Raw genomic sequence first — 17284 nt, forward strand, 5'->3', positions numbered from 1 at the left:
TATATATATATATATATATATATATATATATATATATATATATATATATATATATATATACACACACACACACACATACATACATATATACAATAAATTGTTACATTTGAAACAGTTCAGTTCATTTGTAAAATCTGACAATTACAGAATATTTTAATATCTGTAGAAATACATAAATATCAATACATTTGTCATTGGCTTGTTAATTTTTCCTCTCTCAAAGGTCACTAATGCATTTGGCATTTTGGATTACATGACATTTTTAAAAATATATACAGTGTTTCATAGCAACTGGAGTAGACCAAAGCGATGTAAATGGTGTAAGACAGACAACAGAATAACATGTGGGGGAAATAGCACTACATAAAACTGAATAAAGACTTGTAAAATGAATTTGTTAAAAAAAAAAAAAAGACATCTGAAACACCTAGAAAACAAGCAATATTATAACTTTGAATGGTAGAAACTCTAACTGTAACATAAGCAATTTCTCCTCGAGGATCAATAAAGTATTTCTGATTCTGAAAATAAATATAACATATTAGTACAACTACGATCATGTATGTCTTGACATTTTTCCAAAAAATGTCAATGGAGGAGGAACATTTGACTGAGAAAGGAAGGCTGTTCCAAAGCTTTGGAGGTGACGCTGCCTGCATAAACGTTAACTAACAGATGTGGTAGAACGATGCTGACCTTTAAGTGAGAATTATTAGTTGTTTGCCTTCTTTGTTGAACTGTCAGGGAGTGATAAATAATGAAAAGACTGCGATAAATTATACCGGTTTGGACCTTTGCTGCATGTCATTCCTCTGCTCTTTTCCCCCACATTTCCTGTCTATCTCTGCTCCTTTCTAATAAAGGCAGAATGCCAAAAGACAGTCAGGGATGAAAAAAGGACACGGAACAACAATTTTATATAACAACTCTAAAGCACTCTAAAAACTACAATGCACTTGCTAAAATTGTCAAAAGGAAAAACATAAATTTACCTTAATGTGTCTGCTTTTACTTTCATATAAAATATAAAATGACTCAACTGAGTCCACTAGCTATTATAAAACAACGTCTCTTATTTCAAACTGCAGGGCAGCATCAACCAGTTTATTTTGGTGTAATTCAGATATTAGTCTGTTGTTTAATCTGCACAGATTAGAGCTTCTTTCTTAAATATGTATTTTATGTGACTCCTGTGCAACAGATTAGATCTTTAAGCATTAGGTCAATGCCAAGCAAATTCTTCACATAGCATTAGAAGTGAAATCTCCACTCTGAGTCTGGTGCTGATGTGAGGAGCTGAACATTCTGTGAGTCAGAAGCTACTGCAGGAGGCTTCAGTGAAGCTGAATGAGGGGTGGTGCAGGCTAATGTCATCGATCTGAAAGCCTGCAGGTTGTCCTGGAGTCAAGCTACGGTATCGAGTGGCACGCCGAGCAAAGTCGCATCGTGAACCGACCAAACTGATGTTGGTGTATCGCCACACACACACAGACCTCTGCAACACATCTGCATTTTTCATGAGGAATCAAAAAATAAATATTTTATCCAGGTGTGTAATGTAAATTCAATTATGCATTTGTTCTTTGATTCCCTTTCCTTTGAGGTAGTCTGAATGCAACGCTGATGAAACGACAGCAGGGCTTCAAACCACACCAACAACCTTGTCCATCAATAAAAACATTAATTATCAAGTTACACTGTTGTGATACAAGCAATTGAAAAAGCTGCTCACATGTAGCTTTCCCTGATCATACAGCACCGTCCACAATCAGCTCGATGAGCAAGGAAAAAAACATAAATTCAGAGGCAACAGCAAAATATCTTTTGATTAATGACAATCACTTTGACTTTTGGGGAGGTTTATGATAAACCTTGACCTCTGACCTCCTGTCCTTAAATTACATTGTTTGGTGACAGAAAGTAAAAGGGACCGAGCATGATCCAACTATATCAGCTTCAAATATTCCAAAACTAATTCTTCTAATAGTGGTGGCATTAACAGCAGCTTATGTGACTATCTTGATTGAAGACCATTGGAAAACAATGTGTGTCAGATTATCTGCCAGTTTCTTTCTCCACACTATACCAATAAAAAAAACAAAAAAAACAAAAGCACAGTTGTGGAAAAATGTTATTCTCAGCTGGTTGCCGCTTGCCAAAATAAACAATATAACAAACCTCGACAACAACCCACAGCGCAAGCCATTTTCTTCATTTGCATTGTTTGGATTCTTTGAACCCCAGCCCCCATCCCCACAACCGCCCAGTTATTTTTAGCTCCTCTCTTTGCACTTTTAATGCTCGAAAGACAGAATTGTCTGGGTTTCAAAATTTAGCATTCAGTTGCCTAGCAACAACGGTCTCCGAGGCTTGTCAGCTGAAGCCAGATCACACCGTCTCCATCTTGTTAAGCAGTGGAGGGATGAAAAGAGAGAATGAGAGCCTGGGGCTGGACGTTACTGTGCAATCCCAAGATAATATCCCCCGAGGTCCAGAGCAGGCTTTTTAATCACACTACAGATTACGCAATCACTGTCAGACGGCCTGCTGAGGAAGAGGGCGGCAACCTGAGGCTGGAGCCACGCTCGCCGCTGGATCTTAGACTACCTGTCCATCCTTTTGTTCACCTCTTTGTCTCCAGTGTATTACTACAGCAAAGTACCTCCCCGCAGTACGCTTGTACCTTTGTAAGAGATAATGAGCAGGACCTGTTTGCAACCAGGAACTCAATAAAGGTTAAGTTTGATATCAGGTTGCAAAACACAAATTGCTGCATGGAGCACATGGAGCACCGGTGGAGAGATGTATAGAGTCTCATTATCTTCTGGCTCAAGTGCAGAGAAGAAGCACCTTTTAATGTTACATCAAAGAAGAGCATGTGACAGCCAGTAAAATTTTAATTTACTTTAAGTGCAAATCAGTTTTATCTGAGGAGTCCATATTTGTTCACCTCTTAAGTGTAAGCTTTTCTAAAATATAATCAAAATGTTATCTGTACATGACTGAACTATGGCAGCTGATTATTTAAGCTCACCGCTTAGACAAAGAAGTTAAAACTTAAATCTGTGGTAATACATTAGACAGTTGACGCTATGTGTATACTGGCTTGATAAAATATTTTCCTCTGACACTTTGATAAAATGATCTTTCCCAAATACTGTGACAAATATGTTTAAAGGACTTTGTGCTTCCTCTTGCAGAGGCTGTCATGCAAGAATGTAACTCAAACTTACTTTTAAAAAGCTTGAACTCATTGACTGTGTATGTTTTTTTAGGTTGCACACCCTGTGTAGGTGGTTGTATTTAGGAGCAGTGTGATCTGAGCAGTCTATTTGCATGGTATATTATTAGCATAACTTGATGTGCATAAATTTCTGCAAGAAAAAGGGTGAGATTTTACGCTCGGGCTCCAACAATAACCGTTTGCATACAATACAGCATTGTGACTGACAGCCTGATATGAGCACAGCCATAGAGTGAATGCAAATGATACGACGATACTGAATTGTATTCTGTCAGTAAGGCAACAGATTTTTCATTGTGCAGCTGTGTTATTTTATCTACTCTGTGCTATTCTCCCCGCGCAACAATAAAAGAGATTTCCTCTCTGATCTGAATTTTTAATAATAAAACTGTCAGCTGTGATGAATGCAGCTCATGTCTGGCAGCCAGCTAATCAGCCTGGGAACCAGAGAAACAGAGGTCTGATTAGGGCTTTATGTCTCAGTAGTAATTTCATGAAGAGCTGTTTGAATCCGTCCAAACTATTGAGAGCGCACTCAGAAGAAAACGAGAGCAACTGGGCGTCTGTTGGAAACCGACTACCTTAGAAAATCTAATCTGACCTTCTGGCAGCTTCCTCTTTATGTCCTTCATCTGTCTCCTGCAGTATTTCAGAGCACAAGCTCGACACACTCCTGACAACAAACACAAAGCCTAGTCTACATGACCTTTCAGTTCACCTGCAGGGAACAGACTCCGGTACACCTTTACTTACCTGCATACAGCACACGCATGTATGAAGACATGGAAGAAAAAAAAATTACATTTCTAAACCGTATCTGACTCCTTTTTCAACATTCCAAATGTTACACTGTACATCATGTAGATTTTATGGTGCTCTGGCAGTGTATAATTCCAAATACTGTAGATAGAACAGGAAACAGAATTTCCTGTTTAGTTACCCTTATTTTCTCAATAAATTAAAAATATCACATTACACATCAAACATGTAATAAGCTATAACATACCAGTTCACTGAACACACTATCCAGGTCACCCTCCCCTACACTGAATGATACAGGATTGTTGCAGACAGTCTGGGAGAGTTTGCTGCTGTGTCCTGGAGGAACAGACGGTATCTATCCAGGTAAAGAACAGTGACTCACCTGCTCGAGGCTCACCCAGGCTCTGGTTGTCTGATTTCTCCTGCAATAACCTGCGAGTCCATTGCAGCGTCCCGAAATTCACGCCTGGCCGAAACCCAGAGGACTCGGTCTCTGTTACAAAACAACACAGGTCGTTTTAGTGTAAAACCAGCCAGATACACAGACCTCACAGAGTCCAGCTGCAGAAAATAACCTCGGCACTTTGACTTAAGGTCGAGACTGAAAATAATTATGATTGGGCATATGTGGATTATTTTTTGATTTAGTCAATGGTAAAAAATTGTCAGCCAATATTCAAACAACATTAATGCATGACCAACTTATCGTATTTGTAAATATGTGCTGACAGTTTTCCTTTAAAGAGAATATTACAATGAAAACTTAGAAATAGTCATCACAGGTTGTGCAGAAGAGCAGCTCTGACTACACTGTTTACAACACAAAGTGCTGTCTGCAGCACATGTAGCAGAGTACGCACTGCATTTGATGGTGCGGAGTCAAGCAGTGTCTTCTCAGTAACTAACAGTTAGTTTGTGAAATATATTATTGAAAAAATATACAATGATATCATAATTTTCCCCTTTCAATATAATAGCATATGTAGGTACATAAAGAATATTGGCAATAATAATAATAATTCCAATTGCCCATAATGAAAATAATTGGCTGAAACTCAAATTAAAAGTGCATTACAATTTCCTACAGATCAAGATGATGCCATCAACTTGCGCTTTTTTTTGTCTAACAAACACTGTGAAACCCTCAAATATTTTATTCACTCTGACAATAATAAAACCCAGAAAACAGAAGCAGCCGTTCATGAAGTTCGGAAGCACAAATCAGTAATTTCATTGGGATGTTTATTTGATAAATGGTTTAAAACACAAACAAAACTTTAAAAAAAAAAAAAAATTCTGTTTCTGTTGATCTGCAGACCCTCTTACTCCAACTATTACAACCAAATAAACAAAATATTTATATGTTCAGGATTGAATTATAAAATCGGCACTTGTCCTCAGAAAATAACCAAAGTATTGTTCCTACTCTTTGACTAGACTGTAGTTTCATGTTTCTTCCTGTGGGAAATAGCAGCATGCTCAGTGATCCTCTGAGTAATCAGCACTGAAATCTTTATAGTGTCCATTTCCGCTTTGTATTTCACTCCTAGATAGATAATCTCTGTGTGAGTTTCACTTTTTACAGCTTTAGTAGGGCGACAGCTGAGGAACTCCCATCAGATTGAACTGTCTCATCATCTCCGCTATGGGAAAATGAAATACAGATATCCTTCACCACCACCCACAGAGATCTTTCCACCAAGGGCCAAGAAGATAGTGAATCAGTTATTACGCCTCTCTGCTACACACTGTCCTTTTATCATGAGGATGCTTGGTGTCTGTGTCCGATGCCTTTCGTGATTGCCGAGCACTGTAGTGTCCCTTTGTACCTTACAGCTCAATGAGCCCATTTCATGAGGGCAGCGATCGTGGCTGAGAAGAGAAGTGAAGGCTTTCATGTTGAGGCATCAAGAGGAGCTCGACCCGTATGAAATTCAAATGGGTTTCTGCCACAGATGGCTCTGCACCATTTTCACACTTCAAACTGGGAGAAGTCTCCAGCAGCTAAACCAACATCTTGTCTCGTTAGAAAATGAAGAATTAAAAAATCTGACATTTATCTGATTTTTTATCTACTTTCAGGTTTAAGTAAGTCAAGACCCTCTGAATACAGCATGGAGTAGAAACAACATATATAACATTGACTAGTGCAGAGAGGACATCTGATTACTTAGATATACGGCCAAAATAAACATTACCTCCTGGTTCAGCAAATATTTTAGTTGATTGTAAATTGATTAACTTTGGGAGGGAGGAAAACACTTTTAAGCTCCTCTAGGCTCTGGGTAACTGCAGTATGAATGTATTTATCTAAGAAAATTGTTAAATAATTTTCTTTATTGAAAAATTTCTATAGTTGTAACTCCAGTACTGAGAAAGCAAAAGCTTCCAGCAGGAATCTTATCCAACAAATACAAAACATTCTTTAAAAAAAAAAAAAAAAAAAAAAAAAAAAAAAAGATTTACATACAACTTTGGGCTTATATAATTAAATCAATCACAGCACACCTAATTAAAATATACCCTGGTAAGCCTTTTTTTCTAATTTATCACACTTGTCAATTCAAACTACACTGAATTCTTCTATCATTACTAAACTGTAATGATACAAGCCATTGTATCTTGTACCCTGTTTACACTTGGTTTTAAAATCTGTTTATGTGAATGCCGGTCTCTAAGGAGCCCTAGTGACCACTTGTGTCCAGATTTCATACTTAAAGTTCTTCACTAAAAGGTCAAAGGGGCTCAGTCTGTCACCAGATTACGTTTGCACAGACTAGCTATGGAAACCCTAAACATTTTGACAGACTATTCTAACTGTTGAGATTGACAGGACAAAGACATTTATGACTTGCAAAAGCACACAGAACAACAAATACCACATCCTGCATTGGTGGCATATGTTGCTGCTGCATTGTTACCAGGTAGACATCAGGAAATATGCACTCCCCTCCAAAAGTATTGGAACAGTGAGGCCAGTTCCTTTATTTTTTTGCTGTAGACTAAAACATTTGGGTTTGATATCAAACAATGAATATCAGACAAGAGATTAACATTTCAGATTTTATTTCCAGGTGTTTACAGCTGGATCCGATACACCACTTAGAAGATAGCACCTTTGGTTTTCTGGTTTTCTGAGCAACAGTAGTGGAACATGTGACTGACAGGTGTGTTTTGTTGCCCTGGTGTGTCCAATTGCATTGATTATTCAAACAATAAGTAGTGCTCAATGTCTATGTTCAGTTTCAGATTTGGGTTCTGTCTGCGCAGACTGCATCTATAATTAGAAGTGTAACCAACATGAAAACCAGAGACCTGTCTATGGGTGAAAAACAAGCAATTGTGAAACTGAGAGAAGATGGTAATTCAATCAGAGCCGCTGCACAAACATTGACTATAACCAGTACAACCATTTGGAATGCCCTGCAGAAGAAAGAAACCACTGGTGTACTAAGTAACAGACATCAAACGGGTAGACCAAGGAAAACAGCAGTTAGCAACAGAAACATTGGTAGAGCTGTCAAGAAAGAACCTAAAACAACTGTTGGCAACATCAGCAACAACCTCCAGAGGGCAGGAGTGAAGGTATCACAATCTACTGTTTGCAGAAAACTTCATGAACAAAAGTACAAAGGCTGTACCAGAAGATGCAAACCACTCATTAGCAAGAAGAATAGGAAGGCCAGGCTGGAGGTTGACAAAAAGTACAGAGATGAGCCTCAAAATTTCTGGGACAAAGTTTTATGGACTGAAGAGACAAAGATAAACCTTTACCAAAGTGATGGAAAGGCTAAAGTTTGGAGAAAGAACAGATCTGCTCATGATCCCAAACATACAAGCTCGTCTGTGAAACACAGTGGAGGGAATGTCATGGCTTGGGCTACCATGGCTTCTTCTGGGATGGACTCATTAATCATCATTGATGATGGAACACATGATGGCAGCAGCAAAATGAACTCAGAAGTATACAGAAACTTTTTGTCTGTCAATTTAAAGAAGGATGCAACCAAACTGATTGGGAGATCCTTCATCGTGCAGCAAGATAACGACCCAAAACACACTGGAAGAACAACAAAGGACCATGAGGGGCAAGAAGTGGAAGGTTTTAGACCGGCCAAGTCAATCTCCAGACTTAGTAAATCCTATAGAGCTGCATTTTATCTGCTCAAGAGGAGACTGAAGGGAGTAACTTCCCAAAACAAACAACAACTGAAAGCATCACAAAAGGAGAATGCAAAAGTTTGGTGATGTCAATGGTTCACAGGCTTGATGCAGTTATTGCAGCTAAATATTAAGTCCTATTCGCTTTAATCTATTTTAAGTCTTTCTGTTCCAATACGCTTGCTCATCTAAAAATTTAGAGTTCCGTATCAGATGCAGATGTAAAAACATGGAAATAAAAGCTTTAACTTCATCTTTTGAAGTTAAAACCAAATGTTTTCAATCTACAGCAAAAATAAAGGAATTGTTCCAATACTTTTTGAGGGGAGTGTATGACACTACAAAAGATATATGGTCAAATGCATCCTAGACCCGCTCAAGAAGGCGTTTGTGTGAATCGAACGCTGTGTTTTGGTGGTCGTTTACATTTACATGGAGTATCATCCATTTGTGATGCGATGCAAATGCATTTTAAAACCAAGTGTAAACTTAGATCGTGAGTTTGACAGCTCTGGTGTAACTAACACTAAACAGGGTTTCCCTTGAAAGACTGTTCAGCTGAGCCCAATCTTGGTGCCTCTCACCTTGACATCAGTTATTAGATGACATCCTGTGTATATATAGCATTTGCTGTGCCAAATAGACATATTTTCCGATGTTTAATTTCATTAAAACTAAAAACAGTAGGAGATTCTGTCTAAAGTTACATATAGCTGTTTTAAAACCACACATAAAAATCACAATCTATGACACTTTCCATGTGTTCAGCAACACTGTCTTCACTCTGACCATGACTTTTGCCCTGTACGTGACTCATAACATTGGTGATCCATGGTGCTGAAGCTACATTTACAGTCACAGTGATGTTAAGTCTAGATAAGAGTGTCTGCTAGAGGCCCTAAAATGTAAATGTAAACACTGGAAAGAGGTGACAGAGTGATCAGTGGCAGATGAAACATGAAATGTGGTGTTTGTATGGAAATACCTTAATCCTGCTGCTGCATGCCTCATCATAAACACACAGGCAGAATGCTGAAAGGTAAGTGTAAATACCATCAAGTGCATTTCATAATCACCACATAACTCACTGGTAAAACAATGCAGACTGAGAGGAATCTCAAAGACTAAGAGACTGATAGTCTGATTTCTTGTAGGTTTTATCGCTTCAAATACATCAAAAATCTGATTCATTCATCTTGCTGCAACTTATTAAATAGCGGCTTTTGATTTCTACAGGACCTGAAAGAAGAAACTGTCACTTAAGACATGAGAGACAAACCAGCTTCTTCTCCTAGCAGAAACAAGACATTTGATCCCATCAATCGCACATCGACTGGACAGACCGGCTTCCTCAGCTCTAACCCCAAACAGGTTTACTTCCTCCACAAGACAAGACTGCAGTCTGTGGTAGTAAACGTCTCTCACTGTGACATCCTCAATAGTGGCAATGCAGGTAGGTACGACTACATCTGAAACCTGAGTCTGCAGATATGACTTTATAAGAAATCATGTTTATATTTCAGTCCAACACTTTCAGCTCCATTTCCATATAGATAACACTGCAGCTCTGCAGGTCTCCACTCTGACATTTACGCTCAAGTGTCATGTTGCAGTTTACAATGAGCTGATGGACATTTGATTTGACCTTAAATGGGATTTGAACACAGTTATAAATATAGTGTAGATAAAAACAACAACAGAGAGCAAACAGCAAAACACAATCACCATTTCATTATGAGCACAACTGGACAACATGTTTTGATCAAAAAAGAGAAAACACAATTCAACTATGACAATTCCCCTTTTTTTGGGGAAGACCTTCTGTGACTTTATCTTCTGATACTAAAATCATAGATGAACTACTGTTTATTTTCTCTACTTAAAGCCACTGTGTACAACTACATGTGACTGCAGCATTTTTGCAATTCTTCTGATGGCATGTGAAGTTCTTCTTTCTTAAAAAATTAGCCTAATTGGTGCAATTACATTTGCTTCCAGACCATTAATTTCCTTGTGTGGATCCCCAAAGTCATAAACTCTACAAACAGTGAGTTTTAAGTGCCTGTAATCATCATTTTTATATTAGAAATGGATCACATTGCTACACAGCTAAAGAGGTCACAATAATCAGTATTTCAGAGCCAAATCAACACAAAAATTCTAAAAAGAAAACCGTACTTGTTTCTCTTGCAGATGCTCTAGGTACAGGAAATACTCGACAACAACAACTACACATGGAAACAGCAAATGCGGGTGCAGCAACAAGTCAGTAGTGAGTTGTGTGGAAAAGTACAGATATTTTGAATCAGATGATCAGCGACAAGTTAGAGACAACCAAAAGCAACTCAGCAAACTTATATAAGACTCTCAAAGACAAGCATCCGGGGCTGTACACAGACTCAAGCTGTGACACAAACATCACTACAACTCTGACAATGTGTCGGTTGTATTAATTTTGAAATGCAATGTCTATAAGGTGCTGCAAAGTGGCAAAAAAAAAATCCGTTATGTAGGTTTATTATCTGCTAAAGCTACTAAAATTTGCTAGAATTATAATGTTCAGTGGTAAACCTAACTGTTGTGCTTTCTGACACAATATTGGTAAGAATATTATTATATATTTAACAGTGGTTTGAATTTATTGCTGCTGTATTTTTGCATGTTTTGAAAGGAATTCATCACTTGCTAGCACAGATGAGACCTGCCATCTCAGAGATAAAAAGCTGCTCATTGAGGCTTCCTGTGAGTTGACTAATTTTAATGTTGCTGTCTGGAGGGTGTTTCTCACCCTTTCATCGCTTCAAAGTTTGCTTCAGCACTTTCTTCTTGGCAAAATCATATCAAGCATGTGGTGTCTAATTTGTCAGCAGTTTGCACTGGATCGTAATTTATTTTTCTAATATCCAATCCAATGTTTTATGGGGGTTTTTTGTTGCTAGTATCAGACTGATACTGTTACTCAGCATTGGACCGGCACGTCCATAAATGGCTATAAAGGCCGCGGTATTCAGGATGCGACAGTATGTGTAATATTTTCCAAGTATTGTGAGAATAACCTGCCTGTCATCATTACAAACAGCAGACCACATGCTTTGCCCACTGCTTTTGTGCTGTTTTTTAAGTTGAGCAGCCTTGGTCTCGGTTCAGAAAACCTCTCCTGGTTGATGGCACACTCATAATTTAAAGGTGAAGTATAAATATTAATGACACGGCTCATTCACCGGGACACTCTTACACAAAAAGCACGGCACGAAATACCAGGATGAAACCCAAATGTAAATCAAGCACTCGTGATGGAACAAAAAGTTCACCTATTTGGGCCCTTATCCTGCACTCAGGGGGAAAAAAAATGTCGTTGGTGATGAGTGTGTGAGCCAGTGTGTGACTACATCTGCAAAGGTGACGAGAGGATAATGAGCTGGAGGAGAGGGGTGGGACGGGGTGGGGATGATGCCTTTAGGTGCACTGCTGCTGGATGAGACATTAAAGCATCTAATTCACTTATTTCTGGCCAATAATGAATAAGGAAGGTGCATATTGTTGCAGTATTTATGCATTTTAAGAAGACTGAAATTCAGGGAAGGTGTGTGTGCACTTAAATTACAACTGAATCCAATTATTTATGTGACATTTACTTCACTACATGTGCTTTTATAGATGCATTGTACTCACTGCATCATGTTAATTTTACCCTGGAGGCTGCAGGAGAATCAGTCCACAGGGACATCAGGATTATGTCAGTATGATGTGTTGTGTACGAGTGCATTACATTGTGTGTAATGGAATGAAATCACTGTAAACAATCCAACACAAACATAAGCAATTTATTATTTTCTGCAATTCAAAGCTATTTATTTTGCTGAGTGAAAACTGCACTCTGAGATGAAGTGACAGCCTGGGAAAAGGCCCGAATTAAAAAAGGACAAGCAGTCTATTTAGGGAAAAAAGCAAATACGTGCACAAAAATGCAACCTTAGCATGCCAAGTCATACACAGCATTTCTTGTGAGAAAGAAGATGTAATATCCAGTGAACGCCCAACCTATAACTGAACTTATCCCAGATGATTGGATTTACACATGGCACAATTTGTGACTGCTTTATGTAATCACAAACTGTCACCTTCCTACAGTGTGAAGCCGTCATCCTCTGGAGGACTGAAGCTGGGAGTCATGTTAGGAAATGCTGAACTGAGATTTAAAATGTGCCATGCAGCGACATTAGGTTTGCTTTAAAAATGGAACTAAAATCACATTTAACAGTGGGAGTGCAGCGTGCACCTGCATTCTGCTCGGAGCATTAAATATCAGAATAATGTCTTCACACATCTGGATGTTGAATGTAGCACAAGTCTAGTGTAATATAGGAGCACTTCTAGAACAGGCAGAGATTAATATGGATTTACATTAAAGGAGAAATGTGGGTCTTTGCTCCAAATGAAGCACTGCATGTTCAGAAAACATGGATTATGCAGCATTTTCTGCTTGTCTAATGAAGATGGCTCTTTGTTGAGAGCAAATATTGGTTTATATGGATGTGATTGTGTATTTTTTTCTCATTTACAAACTAGTTCTCTTAATTATAGTCACTAATAATAAATCATACCAACAAGATAAATGTTAGGATGTGGTTATTTAGCATCAGTGTTGGCTCCTCACAGCTGTTTTCCCTCATTCTGCATAGTAAACAGGCATTAATATAAAATCTGACAGTTACTAACACTGTTCATGAGAAAGTGTCTGGTGTTTTAGGTTATTTTTAACTTATTTTTTTTCCAAGTGCATCTGCGCAGGATTGCAATTACTGCGTCGCCCTCAGCCTGCTCGGTCTATATTAAGGTCTCACCTGGTGCCTGGATGACCTGTGCGAGCCAAATGACGGCGACCAGCCCGACTCCACAGCAGCAGAACCGCTGGAAGGGCCGCCGGTGCCTCGCCGCTGCCGCTGCTCTCATTCCTCAGCCGGCCGCATATCCACAAAATGACATCTGTTGCTTCTCTTCCTGACACTTGTTTCACACTTTCTCCAACCGACGTCCAGCAGCAGCGGGAGAAAAGCGACTTCTCAGACAAGTTGTGTCAAAAAAATAAAAATAAAAAAAATCCCCGCAATGACAAACCCGGTTTTCCCTCTTTTCCCCCTCAGACTCCTACTGCAGAGCTGCTCAACTCCTCCGGGTCGCACATAGCGAGCAGCGGCGTCCGAAAGCTCTCTGCGCTCATATGTGCAGGCTGAAAGGTCGACAGCGGATCCCACAGTGAGGTGCAGCAACAGGAGGCGACATGCTCTGAACCCTGTGTTCCTTCACTTTGTCTGTCGGCTAACTGCGCTTTCACTCGCCGGCCACAAGGCGTCGACAAACACGGGACGCGTTTTTCAGAGGAAATGGCCACAAATGTGAGCGACGCGTTCACGTTTTTAGAGATTTTGAGATGCTAGCAGTGTTAAAAAAAAAGGGAGACACGAAAAGCAGCACTTGTTCAGGAAGGGGCCCTTTAACTGGTCCTGAAAAAGAAGGAAGACTGCATTTACTGTCCCATGTCTCACTGCTCTGCCCCCCCTAATCAGCTCCTGATTGGCTGAACACACCTGGTCCAGATAATTAAATGCAAGCGGAGCAGGGGATGATGGGAAATATGTAGATTGGCTGCCGCTTAATATATTACATCATTTGCAAAAATAATGAAGTTCAGGGAAGTTTAAAGTGGGACTCCATAGTTATTTATTTTTACTTCATTTGTACATTAAATAATAATGTAATATAATAAAATAAAAATAAACAACATAATTTGCAATTTGTGAGATACCGAATTAAAAATTATTTTCAAAACTGAACCTGAAGACCTGGAAATATCCTGAACTTAGCCTCTAATATACAGTGAACAAAAATTTTTAAATAATACCTTGCAGGTAAAAACAAAGTTGAAAGGTGCTTTAAAATGAAACAAATGTAAATTTAGATGAGTAATGCAAACTTTTATTTTAAGATAAGTTTGTTACATGCAATTTAATTTTGAAACAACAAAATTCAAAATTTTGAATTTTGACCATGACTGGCACCACGAAGTAACCCAGCAATCAAGTTACCAAAGCTGGGACTTTGCCTCAGCAATCTACATACCAGTGAAGAAACCCTACAAAAAACTATATAAACACCAGTTTATCTGACTACAATACTTACTGAGACCCTCCAGTGGTATCAGTCATGAAGACCATCTTAATCAATGGAATAATAAAGCTAGATGGTATTGTAATGATCATGTAGTCTCAAATAAAGCTAAATATCTCATTTTTCTTCAACTGGTGACCATTTCTTGACTATTAAGGTGAGACTCCAGGGTTAAAGTTAATTCCACCTGCATATAATTTGCAATTTGTAAGAGCAAGAGTTAAAAATATGTCAAAATTGAAATTACAAAGTGCGTTACAATAAAACAAATGTCAAATTAGATGCAAAAAGCAAACTAATTCAAAAATAAGATTGCAAATATGCAACGTAAAAAAGGCAATAGTTAAGTAAAGTCAGCAGGTTCCTACATAACTGCACCAAAGTGCCCCCCCAGCAAAAAGGACTATTTAGTAGCTTTATTGTCATTACAATGCAGTGCAGGACATAAATACAGTGAGATTTTGAAGTTTGGCTATGATTAACAAAATAAAAGTAACCCAACAAAATTAAATATTGCAGTCAAAAGTCCTGTCTGACCACAATACATAGTAAGACTGGAACCCTACAGAGTCATCAATGATGGAGAATAACTTAATCAATGTAATGATAAAGTCAGTCACTACAGTATTATAATGGTCATATAGTCTTTTTTCAACGTCTAATTTGTATACTAACCGTTCATTTTACCCAACTGAGCACCAAAAGTTTTAAGCTGTTTAAGAATTCTTGATATTAATTATTGCTGCCAAATACTCCATTGACCATAATGCAACATAAGAGTCTTTTCGTTAAAGCCCTGATGTCTGATATATGTTTATCCTTTGTAAAAAAAAAAAAAAAAAAAAAGATTTTCAGTTAAAAGATCTCCAAGCCTAAACTGAGTTAACCCTAATGACATCACTTACTAGGGTTATTTTTTTCTGATTTTACTTAGGTCACCCAGAGACACAGACAATAATATAGTATTGGGAAAGTAGTGGGAATTGCTCTCTGAACCCCTCTCTGAACCACTAAATCACTCTGGTCTAATCCCTCAGTGCATTCCAATATCCATACTACCACGATACAGTAGACCAGAAAAATATTTATTATATCCCAATACATAGTATGTCCGATGTAGTATGCCAAAAATACCACAGCGTCCTACAACGTCTGGTCAGAGTTTGCACTATGTCAGCCAGCATGCTATTCTGGCCAGTCTGACCCAAAGTTCTCTGCGCAGATACGTCACATACATCACACTGTCTCATGTGAGTATAAACAAGAATGCACAGTCGGATGACAGTTCATTTCGCACTACAGACTGCAATGTATATAGGCACTGAAAGTAAAGTATGTGATTTTATGTGTTAAACTGACGTGTGCAGCTGCAGTGCGTGAAAATGTGAGTTCATGAGAGCTTGAGGGGAGGAATGGGTCACTAATGTTACAGCACATGTTGCTGGGAAACAATACAATTAAAAGAAAAAAAGAAAGTCACCCCTCCAGTATGTATTTGACAGTCGCTGCTGTTTCTGGCCCATTAGAGGCATTATGGTGTTTACGCATTTTACAAAAAGGTCAGGCAAGCCATGAACATCTGTAAGTCCTGTGCAGATGTTTGCGTGAAAATACAAATAACTCCACAAACGTGCAATAAATAACCACAACATTGAGCAGCCAGATGCTGTCACTTACAGATAAACTTCCTCATGGATTTCTTCCCTGCACTGTCCGTGCTTGGTTTGTGTATATTGTGTGGGGTGCAGGACAACTATGTTTATACGTCTCAAATTTTGCTATGAACTGAGTAAGTCCATCAGAAAAGTCTGAAGGTATGCAGACTCACAGAAAGGGTGCATTGTAGCATCAAAAAGTTTACATTAGAGCCAACATGCACTAGTCATTTTGACAATAGGACAGCCGTAAGCCATCAACCACTTAGCGGGAACGCTCCTCAAAGTAGTCGAGGCAATGAAATACTTCTGGCCAGAAGCTCAGTGTTGCATTTCTATTATTAAATTAAATCTGAAACCATGATGAACAAATTAGTCAGAGCAAATGTGGCCTTAATGCTTTAATTAGTGTTGCCCTGTTCAGTAGAGCTTGTACTGTAAGAACTGCTCTCTTAATTAAAGTTTACAGTCTTGTGTTTAAACACTGGAGCCAAATGAAAGGCACATTGCGCATTCAAAATCAGCACAAGGTACCTCTGATCCTAACCCTAACCCCTCCTCCTCTAGTGTCACTGTTATCTGCAGATCCTCCTGTGCCCCTGGCCTATGATCTTAAACATCTTAAGCATTGTGTCCTCCACCTTTCTACAAGCATCATGTACCACTTCCCCCACAAGTGCTGCCAGAGATTGTAGGTCTCTAAGTTGTGTCCCAGGTTCATTATCTTCCTTGCAGTGAATGCAATCTGGATCTGCCATAAGCAGCCATGTGATGCCACGGACACACAAGACAAGCCTGAGTAACAAGCTAACATTCCTTCTTCCACCGTGTCCTTGATCGTACTCTCCATCATCTCCCTCCTCTTGTCTTGACTTGGATTTACTCCATCTTGGTTGTGAAATCCAGCCAACTCCAATGTATGCAGCTCCAACAGCGTCCTTGTGATGTAACCTGGACTCTTGGACTGCTGTTGTGGCTTATGGTCCTTCAGTGCCAACTTCTGTCCCTACTAACTGCACCTTGTCATTGCAGTTCTGCAAAAAAAAGTGCTTACTTTGCTTTGGTCACCTGGTATCTGTGTGCCATAGAGATTAACACAGGTGAACCAGTGGCTATCCTCTTCATGACTCAACTGTTGTCAGTGGAAACTTGTACATCAGGAGCAACATTGGCAGTATTGGTATAAGCTTTTTATTTCCCTAGAAGGTCCCTGTCCACCCTCTGCATCCAGTCTTAGATTTTTATCATTGCCTTCCTCTCTAGACATTTTCCCTAAGAATTGGCTTAGAATTTC

The 17284-nt window shown here is 38.9% G+C and overlaps 1 protein-coding gene across 1 annotated transcript in view; it reads right to left on the reverse strand.

The window, feature by feature from the left end:
- Positions 1-13651, reverse strand: part of LOC111575218 (sodium/potassium/calcium exchanger 3-like) — a 30284-nt gene extending 16633 nt beyond the window's left edge. Inside the window, exons 1-2 of the mRNA XM_023280208.3 lie at positions 13012-13651; positions 4389-4499 (exon numbers count right to left, since the gene is read on the reverse strand). Coding sequence (XP_023135976.1) covers positions 4389-4499; positions 13012-13120 — 220 coding nt within the window. The 5' untranslated portion in view covers positions 13121-13651. The remainder of the gene's footprint in view (positions 1-4388; positions 4500-13011) is intronic.
- Between the last annotated feature and the right edge of the window lie 3633 nt (positions 13652-17284).

This window comes from Amphiprion ocellaris, chromosome 14 (genome assembly GCF_022539595.1).
Source record: "Amphiprion ocellaris isolate individual 3 ecotype Okinawa chromosome 14, ASM2253959v1, whole genome shotgun sequence".
Lineage (NCBI taxonomy): Eukaryota > Metazoa > Chordata > Actinopteri > Pomacentridae > Amphiprion > Amphiprion ocellaris.